The sequence below is a fragment of the Patagioenas fasciata genome, chromosome 8 (genome assembly GCF_037038585.1).
Source record: "Patagioenas fasciata isolate bPatFas1 chromosome 8, bPatFas1.hap1, whole genome shotgun sequence".
NCBI lineage: Eukaryota > Metazoa > Chordata > Aves > Columbiformes > Columbidae > Patagioenas > Patagioenas fasciata.
Window position 1 is genome coordinate 8611546 of NC_092527.1, and position 22908 is coordinate 8634453.

Sequence of the window (22908 nt, forward strand, 5' to 3'; positions counted from 1 at the left end):
CCCTCAAAGTCTCCTTCAACACTGCAGAGAATCCATCCCAGCGCAGCTCCTGCCTCGGTGTAACAGTCACACAGGCAGAGAACCCTCTGTTCTCAGCCTGCTGCAGGGGATTCGGTACCCGGTCCTTGGAAAACCCCTGCCCTGCAAAAGAGGGATTTCCACTTTGATTGAAATGCTTTATGGCTTGATATTTCCATTTATATTTTTTCGGCCCTAGAACTAATCCAAGGGAAGACATTGCCTGCCATTCACCTGGAAAAGGCCCCCCACTTTTGTTTTTTTTTAATCTTCTTTTTTTCTTGCTTACTTAGAGGAAAAGAAACTTGAGGGCGGAGAGTTGCTCTGCAGTTTTTGCTCTTCAAGCACAGGTTACAATGCCAGGCAAGGAGGTCATCGCTGTCGCTCACCTACTCCTGGAACCGCGTTGCATTGCTTGGAAAACAGGACAAGAGGACGCAAGGCGTCTCATCCCAATGGCTTTTTAATGGCACTTGGTCATATGTTCGTTGATTCTCAGCACCAGCATCTACTGCAAGAAAATGAGCAGATGCCAGAAGACTTTAACTTAGGTTTAGCTGAAGAAAAAGCCATGAGCAGCTTTTCTGTTTTAAATGCTAGCAACACGTCGCAGGCTGACTCCCTTGAGGACAACAGCAATGGGACGGCAGTCACTCAGTTCACCCAGCCAGGATGGCAGATTGCTCTGTGGGCTATCACCTACTCCTTCATCGTCATCACATCCATCGTTGGCAACATCACCGTCATCTGGATCATTCTTGCGCACAGGAGAATGAGGACGGCTACTAATTACTTTATCGTTAATTTGGCTCTTTCGGATTTGCTGATGTCTGCTTTCAATACCATCTTCAATTTTATTTACGCCAGCCACAACGTCTGGTACTTTGGCGAGGAGTTCTGCAGGTTTCAGAACTGGTTCCCCATCACCGCGATGTTCGTGAGCATTTACTCTATGACGGCCGTGGCCGCAGAGAGGTAAGGTGCAAACGGAGAATACAGGGTCTGAAAAATCTGCTGTAAATAACAAAAATAATTATTGCAGTGCTTTGTGCAGTTGTCCCCCACCCACCGTGTCAGGTGCTGCATCGGCAAAGTGGGGGGAGCGCCAGGAAGATAGAATTGGGGGTTAAACGCTAGTTGCAGCATGAAAAGAAGGCTCTTCTGTCTTATCCCTGCTCTGGATCACACCTGGGTCTGTAATGAAAGGAAGCGGCTGGTATTTTATCGCTCCCACACTGCAGGATGACTGGGAAACAATTTATGATCAACAAACTTCCTTTTTAAACCACGAGAAGGATCTGTCATTCAGACAGAGTTGGAGCGATACGAATATGCTGCAGGATGCTGAGAGTATCAGTGTCCACGATCCTTCTTGTGAGTCTAGCAAAGCACCAGAAATAATGGGGTTTGGATCAAAAACAGCAGAGTCTGCTCCAATAGTTCACAAGAGTGACTTATTCCAAGAGGGAAGAAAGTAATTACAGTGATTTTGTTTGACTTCTGAAGTAATTTGGTATTTTCACAATACTCTCTTCTGTCTATCTGCCAAGTCTCTCTTACTTGAGCTTAAATTTGTGGAGTGTGACTGTGTTTACAGCTCATTGTTAAGAAGCGTGACGCTGTTTTTCTTTTTACTAGAAAGTGGCCAAAAGTTCATGGGAATTTCCTCTCGAAGGCAATGGCATGTTAAATTACAGAAGGTTAAGCTCCCTTCTGGGCTCTCTACTCTCCTTCCCATCTTCTCTCATTTCTTCTACTTTCTGGGAACATCTGTATCTTTTCCATCCCATGTCCCTGTTTTCTTCAGTACTTACCGAGCCCGTGTTCCAGCTCCCCAGCAGCTGAGCCAGCAGCCCTCAGGAGCCACCCGAAAGAATGCTCGCTCCCCATGTCACAGGGATCGCTGTCACAGCTCAGCTCACCCCGCACACCCAGCCACAGGAGCCACTGATAGATCAAACCAGATAAACGAATTAGCAGGAAAAAGGGTTTGCCCTATTTGCATGTAACACCACCCCCCCCAAAACCCAAGACTGAGCTGTTCCTGGCTTTAAATCACGTGGTTTTAGTAACTGCTATTTTTTATGTGTATTCTGCCAAATAATATGTATATTTATTTTTTAAAATAAATCCATTTTGGCCTGTCCTCATGCCTGCTTGACACGTCAGGGGGACTGCTGGTGAAAATACCTATACAGCCAAACTCCCTTCAGTCACATGGCACGGATCAGAAAGAAAATTTGGCATCTCGCTGCAAACCATATTTAGCTATTCTTTGCTTAGCCTTAAAATAGATTCTGACACTGCTGTCTTGGAAACTCACGGCTTCCATTTATTGTTATGGGAACTTGCGTCCACTTGGGCCCCGTTGTTTAACTTAGATAAAACAATGTCTTTTGAAGTGGTTTATTGTAAGGAAGGAGGCTGAGAGGGGACAGCTCTGTAAGTCATCTTTGCTGTGGAACAGGCCCTGGTGATGTGGCTCACCGGTGGGTTTAGAACCATTCCGCTCTGCGTACCCAAGCGGCTCTTCCCTCTGCGCACTTCCCGCAGCACTCCGGGCAGAAATGCGCTGTATCAGCTCACGTTTCACACTCCGGTTAGCAAAGTCTCCTAGGCCCTCTTCAGAAAGCGTGAGAGACGGTCCGAAATTCAGCTTTTTTATGTCTGTCCAGGACGAGGACCAGAGGAAGGATGCGGGCAGCGTGGTCCCAGCATCCCGGGATGTCCCAGGGAGCGGGGCATGGGGAGAGGGCACAGGGAGCAGGAGCAAGGGCAAGGGTAGCCCTGCCACGCAGCAGATTGGGTGAATGTCCCAAGCTGCAGGAGCTCACCTAAAAGCACAGTGCGTGGCATTTATACCCAGGACCCGCTGTTCGCCAAGAGCCACAAGTCTGGGCACTTCAGTAGGCAAATATTCTCCACTTGGTTCCTCTCTCTGAGCAGATTCCGAGCACTGTGTAACACTGCCTAACGAGCTAAAGGACAGCGAAGGGGCATTAAAATGTTATAGCTAAATAAGGCTCTGCCGCCGTGCAGCTCTGGCTTGCTCACCGTGCTGTCTGTCCGTGCAGCCACCGGGCAGAGCTCCCTCCCCACAGCCTGGCAAGGAGACTGCACAGGGCTTGTCAGGTTTTCGCTATGAAAAACAGGAAGCAATTGGCATTTTCCACTCTATTTTGCTTTCGGAACAACCATGACAAAGCGTATGGAGAGCATGACAAGAAATGCATAATTGATTATGTACTCATTACGACACCACTCATTTCTACACAGAGAACTTAAAACCAGAGAGCGCCCCGGGGCTCGCAAGTAATTTACTGGTCAGATGTGCCGTGAGGGCTCTGAGCAGGTGTGGGACCAAAGCCTCAGCCCTTCTTCCCACCACAGCACAAGTCCTGCAGTGTTCACAGGCAGAAGTGGGTGGCACAGGAGCTTTCCACAGCTAAAAAATGGGAAAAAAAATTCAGGATAAAGAACACTCGGGACCCCAATCTGCTATTGTGATAATCCAGGGTGCCAGAGGAGATCGACGTAATTAGGGGGAAATGGAGTGTCTGGTTGGGGTTTTTTTTTGGTTCAGGAAGGAGAAAAGGACATGGTATCGAACAATGCATAGCTCCAAACTAACACCAAGAGTTCACAGCGTGAAACTTCAGAGCAAACACATAAAGCATTTGAAAAGTTAATTAAAAAGAAATTCAAAGTAAGGGTAATACTTGCAAAGAGCATGTGCAGAAGGCACGGAAAACTGACACCTCCTCACACCAGGAGCATCCATCCACGTAGTTTTAATATGTTCTGCCCTAAGACTCTTTAGAAATGATTTAACTTATTTCAATTATTAGTAGCCTGCAACCTGCGAAAATATCCCTATAAATAAAAGCCACCATACCGTCCTGTGAGTTGTGACACTTGCTGTATTTGTTGTACAGTTCACCAATGCAACTGTAGAGCATTACCTGTTTTCCTTGCAGGTACATGGCCATAATCCACCCCTTCAAGCCCAGGCTCTCTGCCGGCAGCACCAGAGTCATCATAGGGCTCATCTGGCTGGTGGCGTTCGCTCTGGCCTTCCCGCAGTGCTTCTATGCCGAGATCCTGACGGACAACGGAACCACAAAGTGCATCGTCGTCTGGCCCGACGATGTCGGCTCCAAGCACCAGCTCACGTAAGAGAAACAAATGACTCCCAGGTTGCGCAGAAGTTAACTATGAAATCAGTTCATCCTCTGAACCTTTGGCTCCAGGCAGTACTAGGGAGTGGGAGAAGGAGGTTTGGGGGAATACGGGTCTGGTGTAGCCCAGCTAAGCTTGGTTCAAGCCAGCTGTGGAAAAAGCTGCTAGGAGATCACGGCTCAGGGTAAAGGAGGGTGATGCAGCATCTTCTGCTGCTTTGAAAAGAGGTTATAAGATCTAGAAACCCTGGATACAGGGCTTGACAGATTTAGGAGAAACCAGTGCGAAAAGTCTCTAAACAAGAAACAAATCCCAGTTCCAAAGATCTGGGATTTTCTCCTTCTGTCAGGCAGGAAGAAAACGTGTATATTTAATGCAGAGAAGCTACATAATTAGCTAAAAACTATGATAGTCTTGGGGGAGGGAAGAAAAATAAAAGGGAAAAAAACAGAGGAGCATGTTTGAAGCATTGTGAGGTTTTCTAGGCAGACTTATCTGCACTCCCAAAGCTCCCAACCCGCACAGCAACTTCCTCCCGCTTTAAAGCAAGATCGGTCAGACAAATGAAACAAGCCATGCCCCGCATTTAGGGGATCTGCTGTGATTAATCATCATTCGAAGCATGTGATACATAAAGCAGTTTGAGACATTTATCAAGTAAAACGTATTTACACAAAGCAGTAATGGAAGAACCGCAGAAAAGGAACAAATTGATTAACAAAATGGAAAAAACATTTCAAACCAAACCCTCCCTGTGTCCATCCTTCACTGTGAGTGTTTTTACCCAGCTCCACGCACCAGGGACACTCTTCCCTCCTTGGTGTCCCTCACCAGCAGACAGCCGGACGCCTCCTGCCGTGAGTTATTACCAAACTAGCCGGGTTGCACACTGACATGTGCCGGGTTCCAGGAGCCCCACGCCAGCCGGGCTGAGCTGCAGCACGTTCAGCCACCAGCAGTGAGTCGTCCCCAGCCTCACAAAACAGTAAACTCAGGCTCACACACCGTGCTGGGGGATGCTCCTCCCACGGTTCTTTACCCGGTACCCATGGCACGTGCTAGGGAACATGACATGTCCTACTGATTGAGAGGGAGGAATAGTGGATAATCACTTATATATAAGCCACTGCTGGCTATTTCATTCAGACGAAAAGCATTAGGCTTATTTCTCCCACATCCGCTGTTCAGGAAGGACTGAAAAAAGAGTTTACCAGCACGCTGATGAAACCTCTGCAGGCTGGAAAGGCTGGTCCTGCACACGGCAAATAATGAGGCAGGCTCTTTCTGGGATCCCCAGCTGGAGAGCAGCATGTCCCGAACACAAAAACCACTTCATTCACCAGCTCGCGCTCCTGAGCAGCCTCAGATTTACAAGTTCCAGTAGCTTTCACAGAAAGGAAGTTGGAAGCAGCGCTCCCCAGAAATCATCCTGAGTGATGGACCTGGCAGGACACACGCCTGCCGTACAGACCAGGGACAGAAACACACGTGCAGCCGCTCATGGGATAGTCCACACACAGAGCAGTGGAAATACTAACAAACCCAAAGAAAAACAAAACAAAAACAACAAAAACAAACAAACAAACAAATCGAAAAGAAACAAAGAACTGGGTTCCATTGTTAACTGTGGGTCCTCCACATCCTTTGTAGTCAAGTAAAACCAACTTTCTAGACCTAAGAACAAAGGAAAATCCTTTTCTGCAGGAAAAACTTTTACAATTATGATGGAAACAAGTCTGAGAAGATTCGAACAATGTACTGCTGTGACTGCCAGCACCTGTGAAATCTTGGGTATGAAGGGACTAAATCTTTACAAGTTTAACCAAAATAAAGAACCTTAACCACAGTGGTTAACTTTGGAGCAAAGCAGCACAACTACAAAACAGTTTCATTTAGCCACGTGCTCAAGCTTAGGCTCCCATCCCATCCCCTCCTCTTCTTCTCCCAGGATGGGAACTCTAGAAGGGCTCTGCATTTCTGCTGCGCTCCACACGGTATCAGACCTTCGAACACCACTCTGAGGACACTGGGGAAACACAGGAAACAGGCAGGGACTCGCCACATTTCACAAATATCAATGTTTTTCTCTGCGCAGCCCCCACTGAGCACCCCAGCGCCCGTTTCCCCGCGCTCTGCGAAGCAGCTGACCCTGGTCGCTCACGCAGCAAAAGTAACTCCAGAGCGTTATTGACCGAGAAAGACCATTTGCACCCCCCTCAGCCTTCGGGGCCTCTACCGGCAGCCGGTGCCAGAGCCCTCCTGCCTAATCCTCCTTTTCACACTGTTTACGTTGATTTGACAGCTGCTGTAACTGAGTGAGCAGGTTGTTCCCTCCCTGTACATGATGCTTGCTTAAAATAATCAAACCCTGGCACAAGGGAACCAGCAAAAGCTTGTGGGGTAACATGGAAAGCTAGAAAGCACCAAAATGAAGCACAGCCAAAGGAGACGCTGGTGCTTTCAGCTGCAGCAGTAACCAAGGGGCCTGTTGTTGACAGATAGTTGTGGGCGCACACAAATAAACCAGCCAGCACTGCAGACGCAGCAAGGACTGCTGCTCGCGTTCTGCTATGCACAGGTGTTCCTTTATAGGATAGAATCATGGAATCATTTCGATTGGAAGAGACCCTCAGGATCATCGAGTCCAGCCATAAACTAACCAACTCTAGCACTAACCCATGTCCCTGAGAACCTCATCTAAACGCCCTCTAAACCCCTCCAGGATGGTGACTCCACCTCTCCCCTGCATCTCCGCTGCCAGGTTTGTGCACCCTGTTAGCAGCCTGCTACATTTTGTAGTCCCTTTTGTTTCCCTACTGTTGCCAAATTAAGCTGTTGGCACTACTGCATTTGTCAAGCTACCCTGTAGTTTTCAGAAGATTCATTTCCATATCTGTGATTTAAACCTTCATATATTTACAGCTCCGAGTCTTAAACGTTTGTCTTTCCTGACTGCGGTGGGATAGCAAAGTTCAGGGCAGGTGGCCATGGACTGCCACCCTCTGATAAAAGATAAATTATATTACTGTGTCTTGAAAGAGCAATCAATCCAGTCCAAGGACTAACACAACACAGCACCACACCACCAGAAAGATGAGTTTTTACTGTTTACTGTTAGCCCATAGCAAAGTTTGTAGGCAAAATTTCTGCTTCTTTATGCTTTGGGGTTGAAGCTGATGGGAGCCAGCCAGACGTGTCCAAAAGACAATTTCTGAAGAGCTGACTGCACTGACCGTGAAAATGTGCTTGTTCTTTTTCAGGTATCACATTGCAGTGATCATGTTGATTTATTTACTGCCGTTGATGGTGATGTTTGTTGCATACAGCATTATAGGAATTACCCTGTGGAGCAGTGCGGTCCCAGGCAACCACCTTAACAGAGTCTGCTATGAACACCAAGTTAATGCCAAAAAAAAGGTCAGAAGTGAAACTTTAAAACAATTCCCTCAGCACAGCAGCCTGCACACCAAAACTGAGCTTGCATTTGGTACAAAACCTTGTGGGATTGGGCATGAAAGGTTGACAAAATATTTCGGTCTGGGGGTAAAGGACAGCACCCAGCAAATATGGGATAAAATTGTGATCTACATGCACCAGCCACCCCCCAAGGAAGAAAGTCTCTCGTCAGCAGGCAGCAAGCCAGGTCCCAGCAGTCCTTGGAGGGCAAATCCTGGTTTCCAGTGAATTTGCACCTCACAGGATAAACGGGGAAAACTCTGGACAGGTGCAGGGATTTCAGTGTAACAGCAGATCCCGTGTTTCCCTGCACGTCTCTCCAAGGTGGCTGCAAGCAGCACCTCTGCAGAAAGTCCACTGGGCGCAGCAGCAAATGTGCTCAGCTCCCTCCCTGCTCCCATTTCCCACCATCAGGGCTGGTTTCTTTGCCGTAGCAGCCCAGGACCAGACAAAGGCAGCATCACTTATTCCCCCAGCAGCTCAGGTAACTGCAGAGAGCCCCAGAAGTAACACTCCAGTTTTGTTTTTCCAGTTTGTGAAGACCATGGTGGTAGTTGTGATCATTTTTGCTGTCTGCTGGCTGCCCTATCACATCTATTTCATCCTGGGGAGCTTTAAGGAAGACATTTACCAGCAGAAGTACATTCAGCAGGTTTATCTCGCAATCTTTCTGCTTGCCATGAGTTCAACGATGTACAACCCCATCATATACTGCTGCCTTAACCAAAGGTGAGTGGCGTGTACATGGACACACAGAGAGAATGAACATCTCAATCCAAACAAGCACCGATCTCTGGAGGTGAGAATAAATGTGATTTTCAACCGCGGTCAATAGGCCAGGTAGACAAGTCAATTTATACTCTGCTAATAACACGAGATTAACCACGCAGACTCAGGGCCCATCCCCACGGGAGTGGGAGCTGCACACAGGTGACCTGCTCAGAGTCCCATTGTGCGGGCACAGCGCCCCGCGTGAGCGGCTGAGACAGCACAGCCCCGCGGCGCCAAGAGATGTCCCTGTTACTCCGTGCTGAGAACGGGCTGCCTGGGGCCGCTGCTGTGGCTGGACACGGACACGGGGCGTGGGGAGCTGCCCCACGCAAACCCTGCCGGCTCACCCACCGCCACACCACCACTGACCCGCAGCGCCACACCCGCTGAGCCTGAAGGGCGAGGAATGGTTCTGGGCACACCCCAGTGCAGTGTCACCGGGGTTCCACCAGCAAAACGCCTCAAAAGCAGAGCGATGCCAGGAGCTCCTTCCGAGTGCTCCAAGCAGCTCCTGTCCCTAAGCTCGCAACAGAAGGCAGTGTTCAGCCAATCTCCATTTAATGTGAAACACCCAAACACATCCTCCTTCTCTCTCAGAAAGCAGACAGCTTCATCATTTAATTATTAACCATTTTTTAAAAAGCTTTCAACGGGTAAACACGTATTTTCCTCAGATGCTCTGCTTCTCATCAAATGCTGTTATGGTCAGCATCATCTACTGAGCACATCAAACATCCTGCCATTTCACCCATCTTCTACATTTACTTAAAATACAAGGAAGTCTGATCATAACTCCTATTGCTCTTCCACCCATGGCTTTATATATTTAGTTCTTCACCTCACTCATTTGGCTACCATAGTATTTTTTTATTCTCACAGTAATTCAGAGGCAGAACCAAGTCACGCATTTGTCCTTTCTCTGCACAATTAAATATAGAATTTCACCATTTCATTTCTTTCTTACATTTACAGGTTTCGTTCTGGCTTTAAATTAGCCTTCCGGTGGTGCCCCTGTATAAAAGCAACTGAGAAAGACAAACTTAAACTTCGGTCCCCATCTCTCTACCAGACAACCCACAGGAAGTCAAGAACAACAAGTTTCGACACAGAAACTGCACTGAATGAGAAAGAGAAGACATCGTTTACCCTCACCCAGCTAACGCTTTGATTTTCTTCTGAAGCAACTGTTTTCTACAGGACTTTTTCAGATGCCATCGGCATTGACAGCAGTCTGCTGATAATACTCATATCTGTGTAGGTCCAAATATCACCCAGCTATGGATGCAGTTCAGCCCTCCCTTACACCAACAACTGCGATTCGGAACCGAGAGAATTTGCCCATGAACTCAGAAAAGCAGCGAAGCAGGTGTGAGGCAGTGCCAATCAGTAGAACATCAATTATTCTCCTACAGATAGCAATTATCCTGCTTTCTGTTCCACCAAGACACTTAAATCTGGAGAAGAGGCAATGGAGCAGAAAGGTGGGGGCACATCTGGTCCCATTTGGGCGGACCCTGGGGGCTGTGTGGGCAGGTAAGTGCCAAGGCTTAGCAGCCCTAAGGCAGACAAGACTGCAGAGCAAGGCTGCTTTATGACATGGACAAACACTAACAAATCCAGACCGAACAGAGCCCTGAAAACTTCCCAGACTCTGGGATTTTCATGCCTGCAACTTGCCCAGCATCATCTCTCATCAGCTAAAAGAGAGAAACGGTTCTTTAAGATGTCATCTTTGCACAGATTTCTATAACCTTATACCAAAAGACAATGCCATGTCCCTATTAATCTGTGCCCAAGTGGTTCCTCTGACTTCACATAGTTAATTGTGGTGCCTAATTTGGTGAGAGGCTCTCAGAAGAGTCCGTAGCCAGGCATGAGATGCTGGCTGGTTTGGTGAGGGCTCGTGGATCCAACCCACCTCCTGTAAATGCTGACTGCAGTCCATCGCTGCCTTTTCCCGGATAGCCCCCTCATCTTCCCTGTCCAGACTTACCCTGGTTTTATTATCACTGTTCTTCTCTTCTTGGGTATGAAAATAAAGGCTGAAATCTGTAATCTTCAAAGCCTGAGGCATTATGTGCAGGCATGCAAGACAGGAGAAGCTGAAATATAAACATTATGTAAAAGTAACACAGCATTTAATACCGGTGCGGTAAGTAGCAACTCGCAATCACCCTCATCTTTCATGCCAGGTTTGCATGTAGTATCACAGAGCCATACCTTAGCATGCAAAAAGCTCCTGGAATGTTGACAAGATCCAGTTATTTGAAATATTCTCTTTTGCTCTGTGCAGGCAAGATTACAAAGTGCAATTCTGTAGTGAACTCAGAGAAAAGATTCGTGGTTTGAACTGAAAGAGCACGCAGGGATATGATCTTCCCAAGCGTGTTTCAATACAAGAGCCAGCAGATACATCTTCCTTTGCCACTTACTCTTCTTCACCTCGGTGGCTGCTGCAGGGAACGATTGTGTTACGCAGTGGCCCAGCAATCTTGTCTCACTAATGGGACAACAAAGCACGGAGTCGTGTGCCCTTTTTGAAAAGTTTGTTATTTTAGATAGTCCCGGCAGGCTCTTTCTAGCCCTGCTGCTGTCTGTCCAGCCCCCGAACCGGTCCGCTTGCTCCTCCCTAGACCGCACCGCTGGGCAGAGGAAGAGCAGTCAGAGGCATTTGCAGACACCCACCACCACCTGTTCTTCTGAAGGGATTCAAATCAATTCGGGAGGGATGCTCTGCAAGGCGCACGTCTCTGGGATCAGATTAGACGCTGCAAAGACAGCTGGGCAGAGAGCATTTCAGATGCCCGGGTGTCACGCACGGGCTGGCACTGTATCCCCGTGCATCCCTCGACAGGCACCGACGTTTCCAACAGCTCGTGGCATCTCTCTCTTGTTGGGGTGCAGAATGCAGAGGATGGTTTCTTCAGGTCGCAGGCAAAACGCCCTGTGCCCTGAGGGACTCGCACTGCAGATCCTGAGACACTGCTCTGCTTGAAACATCAACAGTTAAAAGAGCAGAGCCTCTCCGAGCCCTCATTAGATACTGGAAGGAAAGGCATGCCAAGGCAGACTACGTTATTTCCCATGATATATGAGCGAACAGGATCACCATGCCCCGTAGTAAACGCATGCAATTCTTCATATAAATAGAGACATGATTAAATACCGCACAGCAGTAAAACACCTCCGGGTCAGCAGTAAATCCCTCCTCTGCAAAGCTACTTGTGCTCTGAGCAGCAATGGAGACCCTGCAGTCAGTAAAGGAAAACATTTGGACTGTCTCATTTTTTATGGCAAAGGAATGAACAAGAAGCACAAAACGGGGTTCAGAAGTTCAGAAACACTTTATTTTGCCTTCTGCTATTTTCTTAAGAAAACAAAACAAAACAAAGTCTGCTTGTTTTAAAACCAATTCAAAAAGGCTTCTGAGGGAACCCCCAGAGGAGTAAGGAGCAGATGACATTACAACAGTGGTATGCAAATGTTCTTTTCCCCAGGAAATATAAGGTTTTTGTGTTCATATTGCAGTAATTACAGCTTAACAATTAAGAGGACTGTCATTTTATTCACCAAGCCTAAAAGCTTTAAGTAAGACATCTCAGTCATTGCTTGGATAACATTGGAGACATTTCTTCGGACAGCTATAGCTTGTGATTCACCTGGAACAGTGTCCTAGGGGTAAGAAGTAGACTGGAAATGGAATGCCACCAGGTCTCCCTTTGGAACAGAACTGCCGTGTGTTATCAAGCACATCACCTATGGTCCACAGTAGGAAAAGTCGTGCTGTTAGAAACACAAACTCACTCCCTATTTGTTATGAGCTGCATCCAATAAACAAAACAACCTATGCCAGCATCTCCAAAATTCAGTCACCCTGAGAACAATTTACCTTCCACTTCGCATTCATTCTCTATCCTGCACTGGGCTGAGCCCTCAGATGCTGAAGAGCCCCAAGCCCAGGTCCCCGGCACGGTTCACACCACCCCGACACCTCTGCTGACAGCAGGAGTAACATCTGCAAATCTTCAAGCAATCAAAACTCAATGTATCCCCTGTGCCCAAAAACCCTCTCACCTTCTTCTGTCTCCTGTTGGGGGTCATAGCTGCACACAAAGGGGGGCAGAGACTTCTCAAGCTGTAACATTAAGATGGGTTGTTGGAGAACCACAACTTTGGTGTATGCGAGAAGGGGGATTCATACACAACTCCAACGCAGGATGTGCAAAACAGTGGTGTACGAGCACCTAACGCTGCGATTCTGCCGACATTGACCCTACGCACACAGGGAGGTTACAGAATCGGAGTTCTGTGTGGACACAGCGATTGTCACGTATCCATCACTGTGTATGTGGCAAAGCCTAAAACAATCGCCTTGGCTCCACGCAGCGGGCTGAGGTTTTCCTACGCTGCAGATCCCCCTGCACAAGACAGGGCTTGAGATGCACCTGGACAAACGACACGGGCGCTGTCAGCGCTGTGCCTCTGCTGAACTACGTTAGGAACCACAAGGCGCGGGGACCTGGGTAAAATCTGCCCTGTTCGAACCTGACCCCGGACGCCCGGGAATAAAAACACACACACAAAACGCAGGCACCGCTGGGATTAGGTTGCAGCTCTCCCTACACAATAGTTCTTCCCAAAGCACTAAGCCACCAGCCAACAGCACCTCTTCCAGAAAGAACCACTAAACACCAGTTAACGCACATCAAAAAAGTTTAATATTTTCACAAGTATCACATAACACTAGTACCGGAGCTACCAGTGTGCAAAGTAAAACGACTGTCTACCTTTGCAAAACCAGTCAGGCATGCAATTTTTCAGGTAGACGCACACTTGAAGCTGCAATGACTGTTTGTGACTCACATGTTACTTTACAACATTCACTCACAGTGCACCATAATGCATACTGAAATGTTATCGATAGGTAATGCAGTCCAAATCTTAGGGGAGCGGAGCCAGGACAAAGAGGAGCAGCCTGCATGTTCCCATCTATTCACTGCAGGAAAAGGCAGCAGGGAAAACCATGCAGACATCTCAAACCCATTTCTGATAGAAGAGCGGGAATTAAGGACTATTATGTGGTCTCCCTCTTTGCAGAAAGTCTTGACTTGCAAATGTTATTCAACGTTTGCCTTCCTAACCGCTGCTCAATTTAAGTAATGCAACTGGTACGCAAATATAGTAATGGCATCGACCCGACGGAGGACAGGATGCACCAAGTGTACATGATCTTTGTTGTTTCTTTAGTCCTTGGAACAAGCTGGGTCTGATTTTTGGCTTTGCAGTTTGCTTAGTTTATGCACCCAGATCCTCAAAGGCAAGATCAAAATGAAACACTCCTATTCCTTTCTGATGACTAACTCTAGCTCGGTGTTTGTGTTTCGAGTGGCTGCTGAACAGTAGTAAAGATTAAAGCTTTATGTAGAAGCAAATACCCATTTTAAGGCGAGAGACGGCAGTGTACACATCCGAGGGACAGTGTCTAGCTGCAGTTCAGTAGAGGGGCAGCTGCAGTGCTCTGATCCAGACTAACAAGAAGAGATAGAAAATACTTTTAATAAGGGCTCTTAAACAGAAGAAAACAGCACAGCCTGCCTAGGGACCATAAATCTACCAGTTTCCCGGGTCTGGAGATTTCGATTACCCCAATTGCCAGCCATTTGGTTTTACTCTTTAGGGATCTCTTGCCGAAACGTGACAGATTTTGCCCAGAAACACAATACTATTCACAGAAGCAAGGGGAAATACCAGTGGAACCAGCTCTGTGGGACGGGGGCATTTACTGTCACCGCGACAAAACAGGCATCAAGGAAGCAAGGAAGTCACGTTGGTCAAGTCCCGCTATAGAGTTACGTGCGTGCACAGTGCTGACACACCATAACGCTTCCACAATCGCTTTATACGGAACAACAGCAGGTAGATACGCAGGAGGGAACCGTTGCTTCCCCTTCACTAAAAGCATCAACACCCACGTCGGTGGTCAGTGTGCTGGCAGTGCGCTTAACAGGGATGCTGCAAAGAACACAGTCGGGACGATGCAACGGTAGCTCTCAACGCACATCACTTGGGGCGGTTTCGTCTCAGACAACAACTGACTTTTGACAGCTGCAGAAATTATAGACTGATTTTTCCATGACCTACAGATGGGGAAGGTATCAACAAGGTGAATAAGAAACATGCAGATTGGGGTCCAGAAACAGGAGATATTATTAACAGCACACATTCTATCTTGTATCCTATTTTTTATGTCATTAGTCGTATTTTTTTCCCCCGATAAAGCAGTGAGTTCTGTTTATTTTTTTCACCAGTTCTGACTACTCAGTCGCTGCTTTATGGAAAGTGCTCACAAGACAGAATCGGGGCCGGGCTGCAGGGTTCAGTTCTGCTCGGCATCGCGCAGCCTGCATCCCACAGCCGTGATGAGCGCGGCCCCCTTCCCGCTGCCGTCCTCGGACAGCAGGAAGGTCACGTCGCAGTTGGGTGCCAGGTCTTTGACTGTTTGGTGCATAATCCTGGAAAAGCTGTGAAAGGAAACGATGGCAGTGGTGAGGGAGGTCCCACAGCATCCGCAGAGCTGTGCTCCCCTTCGCAATGGGGAAAGATCTAACATGCTGGAAACTAGGGTGGATTTGAATGCCGGGAGCACTAACACAGCAAAGGGCAGAGAAGAGAGCACGTACAGTCATCTCCTTCCCACCCATCTCCCTCCACGCACAGCAGAGATGGGCACTAGTCCTCTCCTGCTGCCACCAGCTCTTTCAGATTCCTGCCCTTGCCTGCCATTGCTTCGCAGCAGCCAGCTCCTCTGTGCGCTGAAAGAAACGCCTCCAAAGAGGCACTGGGCATTGCAGCACTGCTCTGTCAGTGCTTCTGCAGAGCCAAGAGATCCTTTCTTTGCTGAGCGGCTTCCCAAATTGTTCGGCAAGCCGCGTCCCCTTCAGTTTGTCACCGCCCCAAGAACCCTCCACAAGTCCTTCTTGATCCTCTCGTTGCCCTTCAGAAAGCCCTGACCACTCCTGATTAAGACTTTTTTCCTCTGGCTTTTATCCTCGCGAGACAGACCAGTTTGGTGCACCAGGAGCGAGGATGCACAAGCAACGCGCTACAGATCGCAGGCAAACAAACGCTGAGGAGGTGAATACTCACTGTGGATGTAGTTTGTACAGAGTCCCATCCACACCAACCGTTATCTCCAGGTGCTCTAATCCTCTGTTCTCCCTAATTTTATCTACAACCGCAGCCATTCCAGCGCCGCACAACTGCGCCGCTCGCCTGGACACAGCGCCGCACACCGTCTTGACGATGATACTGTCGTCGCAGGTGCTGTTGAGCCCCAGCTGCTGGAGGATGGCTCGCACCTGCAGCAAGGCCAGCCTGTCACTGCGCAAGCAGAAGGGCACAGTGTTAAATTAAAGGTTTCCCTTGGTCAAGCCCCCACCACAAACCACACTGCACCCACACACCAGGCAGCAGCCCCGCAAGAGAGCTCGGGGAGCACAAACTCCCGCACCACACTGCAGCACCGGACAGGGCACAGGCAGCAAGGGAGCCCCCGGGGTCCAGTCCCCTTCTCTTTTCTAACCAAAGAGCATTTCAGGAAAATACTTTTAATGACCAGCTTGGGGTTTTCCACCCTATAGACTCAACAGACTCTGAGATTACTAAAATACAGAGTCCAGGCAATAAAGATACAAAAACATCCAGTGAAGAAGTGCTCGTTCAGCTGTTGTTCGTTCAGTTCAACAGACTATAGGTAGATAAACACAAGGGGCACAGGAAAATGGCAAATAAAACGATATGGTAAGGGAATCCTTGACAGTCCTTCCCGTGATTTAGCAGTGAGCATCACTAGAAATTCAGGTAAAGCTGTAAAAAGTTCTTCTGCACATGCACAGGCTCTTGCTGAGACCAAACTCTTCTCTGGAGAGCCAAGCGATGCTCTCCGGCTGTCCCTCCTCTCCAGCAGTGCTACCAGTTGAGCGTTACCACATTACTTCACCCTGAACCTCCCACGCAGCCTTCTTACCTCTCGATCTGAGAAAGGAACTTGGTTTCAAAGATATGTCGGGTCTTCAGTGTCTCCGAAATCTGGCCTCTGAACAGGAACCCCCGTTTGGTGAAGTCGATCAAAATGTTGCGGACTATTTCCCCCAGGTACATCCCACTGATCATCTTCTCGTACCTGCAATGACAGACAGCAGTAGGCCTCAGAGGGATGCTGCTCACGATTGCCAAGGCGGCATCGCAGCCGCATTATCAGCCAGGCGTCCTGCCAGCACACATTGGCGACACGGAATACGCGACCCAATTTACACAGAATGGCCATTAACTGGAAAAGCTGGGCAAGAAAAAGCATGATGACTCAGTGGGAAGTCTTGCAAGCACACCTACAAACAATCCATCCCTTCCTCCCTACCACATTCCCCCAGCCAGGCTGTTGTTAGTCATGGCTGGTATTTCTCCCAGGTGAAGAAATTCAAGCCTGTTGCCGGAGAGCAGAACAGTGCCCACATCAAAGCCAAATCTGCCGTGCGTCCATCACGGAAACCGCAGGGCAAACTCGTCTCCACTGCACAAGCACAGCTGAGACCTTCTGCAGAAAAAGCTCCGTGGCTACATGCAGTGATGAGAACTAAACACTTCCCCACGTATTTTAAAAGTGCATCCAGTGATGCATCCTTTATTGCACCTCCTGAAGGTCTACACACGGTTTTCGGCCCTGGATCGAGCGAAAGCCCAGCGTGCCATCCCCCTGGAAGCCGGCCACACAGTCCATTTAATACCAGGAGCTCTCCTGGGCTTGTACTCAGCAAGAGTCCTCCCTCCTGGGAGCCTGACTCTCTCTGGAGTAAATTATTCCCCTTGCTGTCTCCTCTACTGCCTTTGGCAGCGTCCTTCATGCCAATTCTGCGCCGCATCAGGGTCCATCAGTGTCACCCCCATTTCTAAAGAGTTTCCCAAGGGACCAGCCCACTTGTCTGCATCCCCCAGGTTTTCAGATGGATTTACTCTAGCAATAAAATCACTTTAAAAGCTGCTGGCGTCGAAGTATTGCTGCAGAGAAATGATGAAAACCTGTGGTCTGGGCATGCAGCAGTTCCAGCCCAGAGACCAAGAGCAAAAGAACAGCAAGCCATTTTAACCCCGCTATACAACACAGGAGAAAAAAGGGTCTCTTGGTGATATCAAGAGGTTCTCACCAAAAACACCGCTGCAGTCCCATGGCAGCAAATAAGCTGCAAAACAAGCAGCAAGCAGGAAAAGCACAGAAGAGGGAGATCCCACAGATAGCAGGCCTGCAGCCATTTTTGACTCAACCTCTCCCTTCTCGAACCAGGAGATATCCGGTTCTCTCTTAAAAGCCTTTAAGGCAGTCTGGCTTACACTCTGCACGCCATTCATCCTGCAGTACCTTTGCTTTCCAGCATTTAGCGAATAGTCATCAACCGCTTTGTCATAAATCGTCCTGATATCGTCCAGGCATCCGTTATCCCCGAACGCTCCCCACTCCGTGTTCACGCACATCCGCCCTTGTTCGCCATCCACCATCTCTATGTTCCTCATCTCCTCCATGTAACAGGCGTTGCTGCCAGTTCCTGAGAAGAAAATACTGAGATTACTGTTTGTTTGGAACAAAACACTAGAACGAGGATGACAGCCCTGACAAAACCTTCTGAGGAGCTTGAATGTGCTTGTTTTGAATGATGAAGTCAAATCATCCTTTGGAACAAAATTCAGGGGGAAAACTGCTGAACTGAAAACCTCAGCAAGTTCTGAGGCATCAGGGAAATAAATGCCCAGGGGTTTTACCAGCTCATTGCAGGGTATATTTCAGTTCTTGCTTCGTTGGTTGTTGGTTTTGTTGTTGTTTGTTTGGGGGGCGGTTTGGTTGTTGTTTGTCTGTTTGTTTGGGTTTTGTTGGTTGGTTGGTTTGGGGGTTCTTGTGGTGCTTTTTGTTGTTGTTTGTCTGTTTTTTCTGATTCAAATTGCTGAAACAGTTCCTCTGGCAGGAAGGTTACTTCATGTTTAAACGATGCCACGTCTAATTCCGCCTAAAGGGGATGCTAAGGAGCATGGCAATGACAAAGTGCTTCTTGTACACAGAGGCCTTGGGAACCAAAGCTTTATTAGCAAAGAGAGGCAGCTTTTGCTGCTACCTGGGGCTAAAGTTTTCTTGAAGTTGCCCAGCGAACTTTCGTTTAACTCTGCATCACAGATTCTGCACCAGTTATTAATATATCAGCAAGTCTGTTTTCCATTGCAGTTTCTTTAGGGTAGTATATCATTAAAGTCTGAGCAAAGATAAACCCTCCCGCAGTACTTCCCCGCTGCAGAGGAGTCGAGCCACAGGTGCACAGTCTGGGCTTGCAGACCGAGACCCAGCTTTGCAGAACCAAACCAGACCAACCCCAGTTGTGGACCATCAGCACTGGTCAGCCTCCCAACAACAAGTCTCATTGTCCAGAACAAGCTGCCTGAATACATGGGTATCTATTAAATATAGGCTGTTAGACTGACAGGCTTTTAGATGATTTCCTGCTGCCAGCACATGAAAAGCAGAGACCTGGTCTCATCAATAGCAGTTTCCAAAGTACACAGCAGTGAAGTCTCAGAAAAACTGGCTCTCCATGGCAGGAGTGGCGGCACTGGGCACAGACAGGACACCCGCAGGACATGAACTCGCCTTTGCAAGAATATTTTTCCCTGCCAAGCAACAACAGGGAAATTCACCCACCTCCCTGCAACTGGGAGAGCAGGACGACTGCTGGCTTGTGCAGGCTCCTCAGAAGCGCTGTTGGTCTGGCCAAGGCAGTTCAGGCAGAAGGAGGCATCAGAGCCACAGGGCTTTTGCTCTCATTATCCCAGATGTACCCAGGCCACCCCGACCCCTGCTCCGCACACAGACACGCTGGCTGGAGAGAGATCTGGCAGGGCCGCAGCAGGCGCTCCTCCGAGGGTGCTCTCAGCACCCAAGGACACGCCGTCCTTCCTGCAGGGAACTGCGTCCCTGCGAGCACGGCACCCATGGAGCTGCGCAGACACGGCTTCCCGCCCACGGGCACCATGCTGACTCATCCTGGGCATTTCCAGCTGTCTGGGGGAGAAAGCAGCAGCGCTTTATTTTCCTACCAGCCACCTCGCAACTGAAAAACATCCTTAAAGCTTGCACAGGTGCTCCCTCCCCTTCTCTCCCACTGAAAATTCATTTCTCTGGGCAGCTTTGGGAACTGACGCCGCCCTGTGCCACAGGCACCCCAAGCACGGCATTTGCAGAGGCTCCGGTAGTGGGCTGTGGAATTATTTCAGCTGTCAGTCACTGCGCTTTGTCCATCAGAGCTTTCCATCACGTGCCATTCGGGAATTGTGTTCATTCTGAAAGAACACATGCTCAAGGGAAGCTGTGGGCTACCCCGAACACCCGAGTGGGGAAAACTCCTACAGGACAGACTAACAGACACCCCGGAGCTGGTGAGACTACGCGAGCCCATGTTTGCTCACTTCCCAAGTACCTTCCCAGCTACAACAGGCAGGATTTGCTCAGCATTAGAGGCTGTGCTTATCTCAACTGATCACGCACAGAACTAAGCTGGCTGTTGAATTTTGCTCTTAATTCCTTCAGGCAGCTTGTTTCTGAAGGGACAGCTTTTTGACCTCAAAATCTTTCACTCTGGGACACCCCACCTATATCTTCAGTTAGCCACAGGGATCTCTCCATGAGAATGCAGACACATGTGTCCAATGTGCTGTTTAATACAAAAGTGCCAAATAAAAAGCAGCTCTGACACGTACCCACAATGAGTCCGATTTCACAGTTCGAGTCTTCATAAGCACAAGTCATCATTGTGCCCACCGTATCATTCACCACGGCCACCACATCCAAGTCAAACTCCTTTGGAAGAGAGAAATAACCCAGTGAGAACTCTGTGTCCGGGGAAAGCCCTCGCACCAAAGGGGACACTAAAGGACCACACACTGGAAAACAAACAACTGGAAGTACCAGCCTGATTTTACACACACAGAAACAGGAACTACCAGGAGGCTCCTCACAGGCTCTACATACAATTGACTGTCTTCAGAAGAAAGTGTATTCCTGGCTTTTCTCTTTGGTTTAGGTATTTTTTAGTACAGATCTTGTATCTAGCCACACGGCAGAGAGATATTGCCATTCTATATTACAGCAGCGTGGTAACAAATCCAGTAGCAAGAGTATTTAAGATCCTTTCTTCACTTGCTGATAAAACTCTGCTAAAACTAACGCTCCCCTCAGGCTGTTGTTCTTCCCTTCCTAGAAAGACTCAGCTAAGCTGCTTGAGGCCTTTTCAAGAACAAGCGCTGGGAGGGGGGAAACTGTCATCTGGGGTGCACTGAGGTGGGTTCCCCCAGTCGCTCTGTTGACAGCCCCTGCCTTCTCCATGCTCTGATGCAGTGAAATTGCCACAGGGTTTGGAAGAAGCCTTGAAAGTTCTGCTAAATTTAGCGAGTTAGGCATCTCTGGGGAAAACACAAAACAAAATGCGATGAAACAAAATCCCCGGTGTGGCTCATTTTGAGTGGCTGAACTCTCCCGTTTCCCCTGCACACCCTGTGGACCATGCTGCGTGCAGTGAGGCTACACGCCAGTGTTGGGGCTGTATGTGCACCTGCCCGTTTCCTCAAGGCACCCAAACCCAGCGAGAGGGACCCAGCCTGACCCAGGCGCTCAGCCAGGCCAGGGGAGGAGGGAGAAGGAGGAGGAGAGAAAGAAAACAAAACCAAGAGAGAAAAAAAATCACCTCTCTTCTTTTAATTCCTTCTCTAAGTAAATACACCACGTCTTCTCCCTCGCAGTCTGTAGCTTTGAAGCCTTTTGTCCAATTGAGAAGGATACCCTAAAAAGCAAGAAAATAGGTTATCAAGTTTCCTACAGGTTGCCCCAAAATCCTGCAGTCCCCTAAGGGATGTTCGCTGAGCGTTTCCATCTGATAACCTCCTGCATTTGCTCACCTCCCAGCCCATAGAAGCAGAAAATCACAGCACTTCACACAAGTGACCACGGGTTATCTATCGCACACCGCAGCTCTGACCCCACGGTCCCAGCAAACGGCTGTGAATATTCATGGCCAGTCAGCACACAGACTCCTAGAAGGAGAAGATTCTCCCATATTCACCACCACGAGCGCTACGTTCTGCTGAACAACCTGTCTTCTCTCTGTCACACCCCAAAGTCTCCTTGGCTTGACCCAGCCTCCTATCACCAGGAAGATGACAGCATTTGAATGCTGCTCCTAACATCACCACCTATTTCCTCCTTCCTTATATAGGAATATTCATCTTATTTTCACTAAGACTCAAAGGTTATTCTCTACACCTGACATTTCAAATGCTTTAGTGTGAAGTTGAACAGGAGAGGCTCTATGAAAGTGAGTATCTCTTTGTATATGTGGAAGTTGCTTCTAAAACTACTAAATCAGACTTGGTCTCCAAATTCCAGAGCAATGCAACAACAATCAAAGCGTGACAGAAACAACAAACTCAGAAAAGGGTGACAGAACATGTGTCTTTCTTCAAAAACAGCGCTAAGTAGACAGGAAACTGCCAACAGCTGCACAGATGGAGCTGGTGGACGTATGCGGCAGAGAAGGAGTTAAATGTGAAAGCAAATAGAAGAACAGGGACACTGCAGGTCACACTGTCACCTGTAGGGCGACAAAGCCCAGCAGCCCCTGGCCCATCAAGAAGAGCAGATCAACTGCTTGCAAAACCCGGGAGGTATCACAGTCCAGCAGACTTACATGACTGGAAAACACCACGATGCCTTAAAAAAGGGATATTGCCACCATGGAAAATGTAACTGCTCCTATCTGTCACAGCCATGGGCTGAGCAGCATCTGCATCACTACCTTTAAAGGAACTATTTATAGGAGCAGCTGGTCAGGATCAGAGCACAAATCCTCCCCTTGTACAACCTCCCTGTAAGTGTCGCGTTGATGATAAAGAAATCAGGCCTAGCATAAGCACAAAAGCAGATTCAAAAGGTACTGAGGAACTTACGGCATCCAGACTGGTCTGCTTGCAAGGGAAGGAAAACGTGAAGCCGAGAGGAAGACGTGCGCCTTTTATGCCCATGTAATCCAGGAAGTCAGAAATGCAGGTAACGATGTGATCAAAGAGCTTAAAAGAAAAGTCACGCATTTGAAGTCACGCATGTCGTGTGCTCTTAAGAAGGTATTTAAAAAGTAGCAGTGCTGCAAAAGAGAAACACAAATACCTCTTCTCCCGTTCCCTGCATCACCTCTATGGGGATGGCATAGATCTTGTTGTGCATCTCAACCGTTCTCCTCTTACCGCTGCGGATTTTCACCAGCAAAACTCTGAAGTTTGTCCCTCCAAGGTCAAGTGCCAGGAAGTCTCCATTCTCTGTAAAAGAATATCTGTGTGTATTTAAAGAACCGCAATCAAAATCTTTAGAAGTGCTTTTCCCCAGAAAGCACTTTGACATAAAAT

General features: G+C 48.3%; 2 protein-coding genes across 2 annotated transcripts in view; one reads left to right on the forward strand and one right to left on the reverse strand.

The window, feature by feature from the left end:
- Window positions 1-314: 314 nt before the first annotated feature.
- Window positions 315-10550, forward strand: TACR2 (tachykinin receptor 2). The gene is made up of 5 exons (XM_065843495.2): window positions 315-993; window positions 3996-4190; window positions 7458-7614; window positions 8186-8382; window positions 9397-10550. Exons 1-5 carry the CDS (start codon window positions 485-487, stop codon window positions 9590-9592), a joined length of 1254 nt encoding a protein of 417 aa, XP_065699567.2. The 5' UTR covers window positions 315-484; the 3' UTR covers window positions 9593-10550.
- Window positions 10551-11749: 1199 nt separating this feature from the next.
- Window positions 11750-22908, reverse strand: part of LOC136104383 (hexokinase-1) — a 35487-nt gene continuing 24328 nt past the window's right edge. The window contains exons 11-18 of the mRNA XM_065843313.2: window positions 22673-22821; window positions 22456-22575; window positions 21198-21293; window positions 20215-20314; window positions 17837-18020; window positions 16451-16606; window positions 15571-15804; window positions 11750-14945 (exon numbers count right to left, since the gene is read on the reverse strand). Of these exons, the coding sequence (XP_065699385.1) occupies window positions 14801-14945; window positions 15571-15804; window positions 16451-16606; window positions 17837-18020; window positions 20215-20314; window positions 21198-21293; window positions 22456-22575; window positions 22673-22821 (1184 nt within the window). The 3' untranslated portion in view covers window positions 11750-14800. The remainder of the gene's footprint in view (window positions 14946-15570; window positions 15805-16450; window positions 16607-17836; window positions 18021-20214; window positions 20315-21197; window positions 21294-22455; window positions 22576-22672; window positions 22822-22908) is intronic.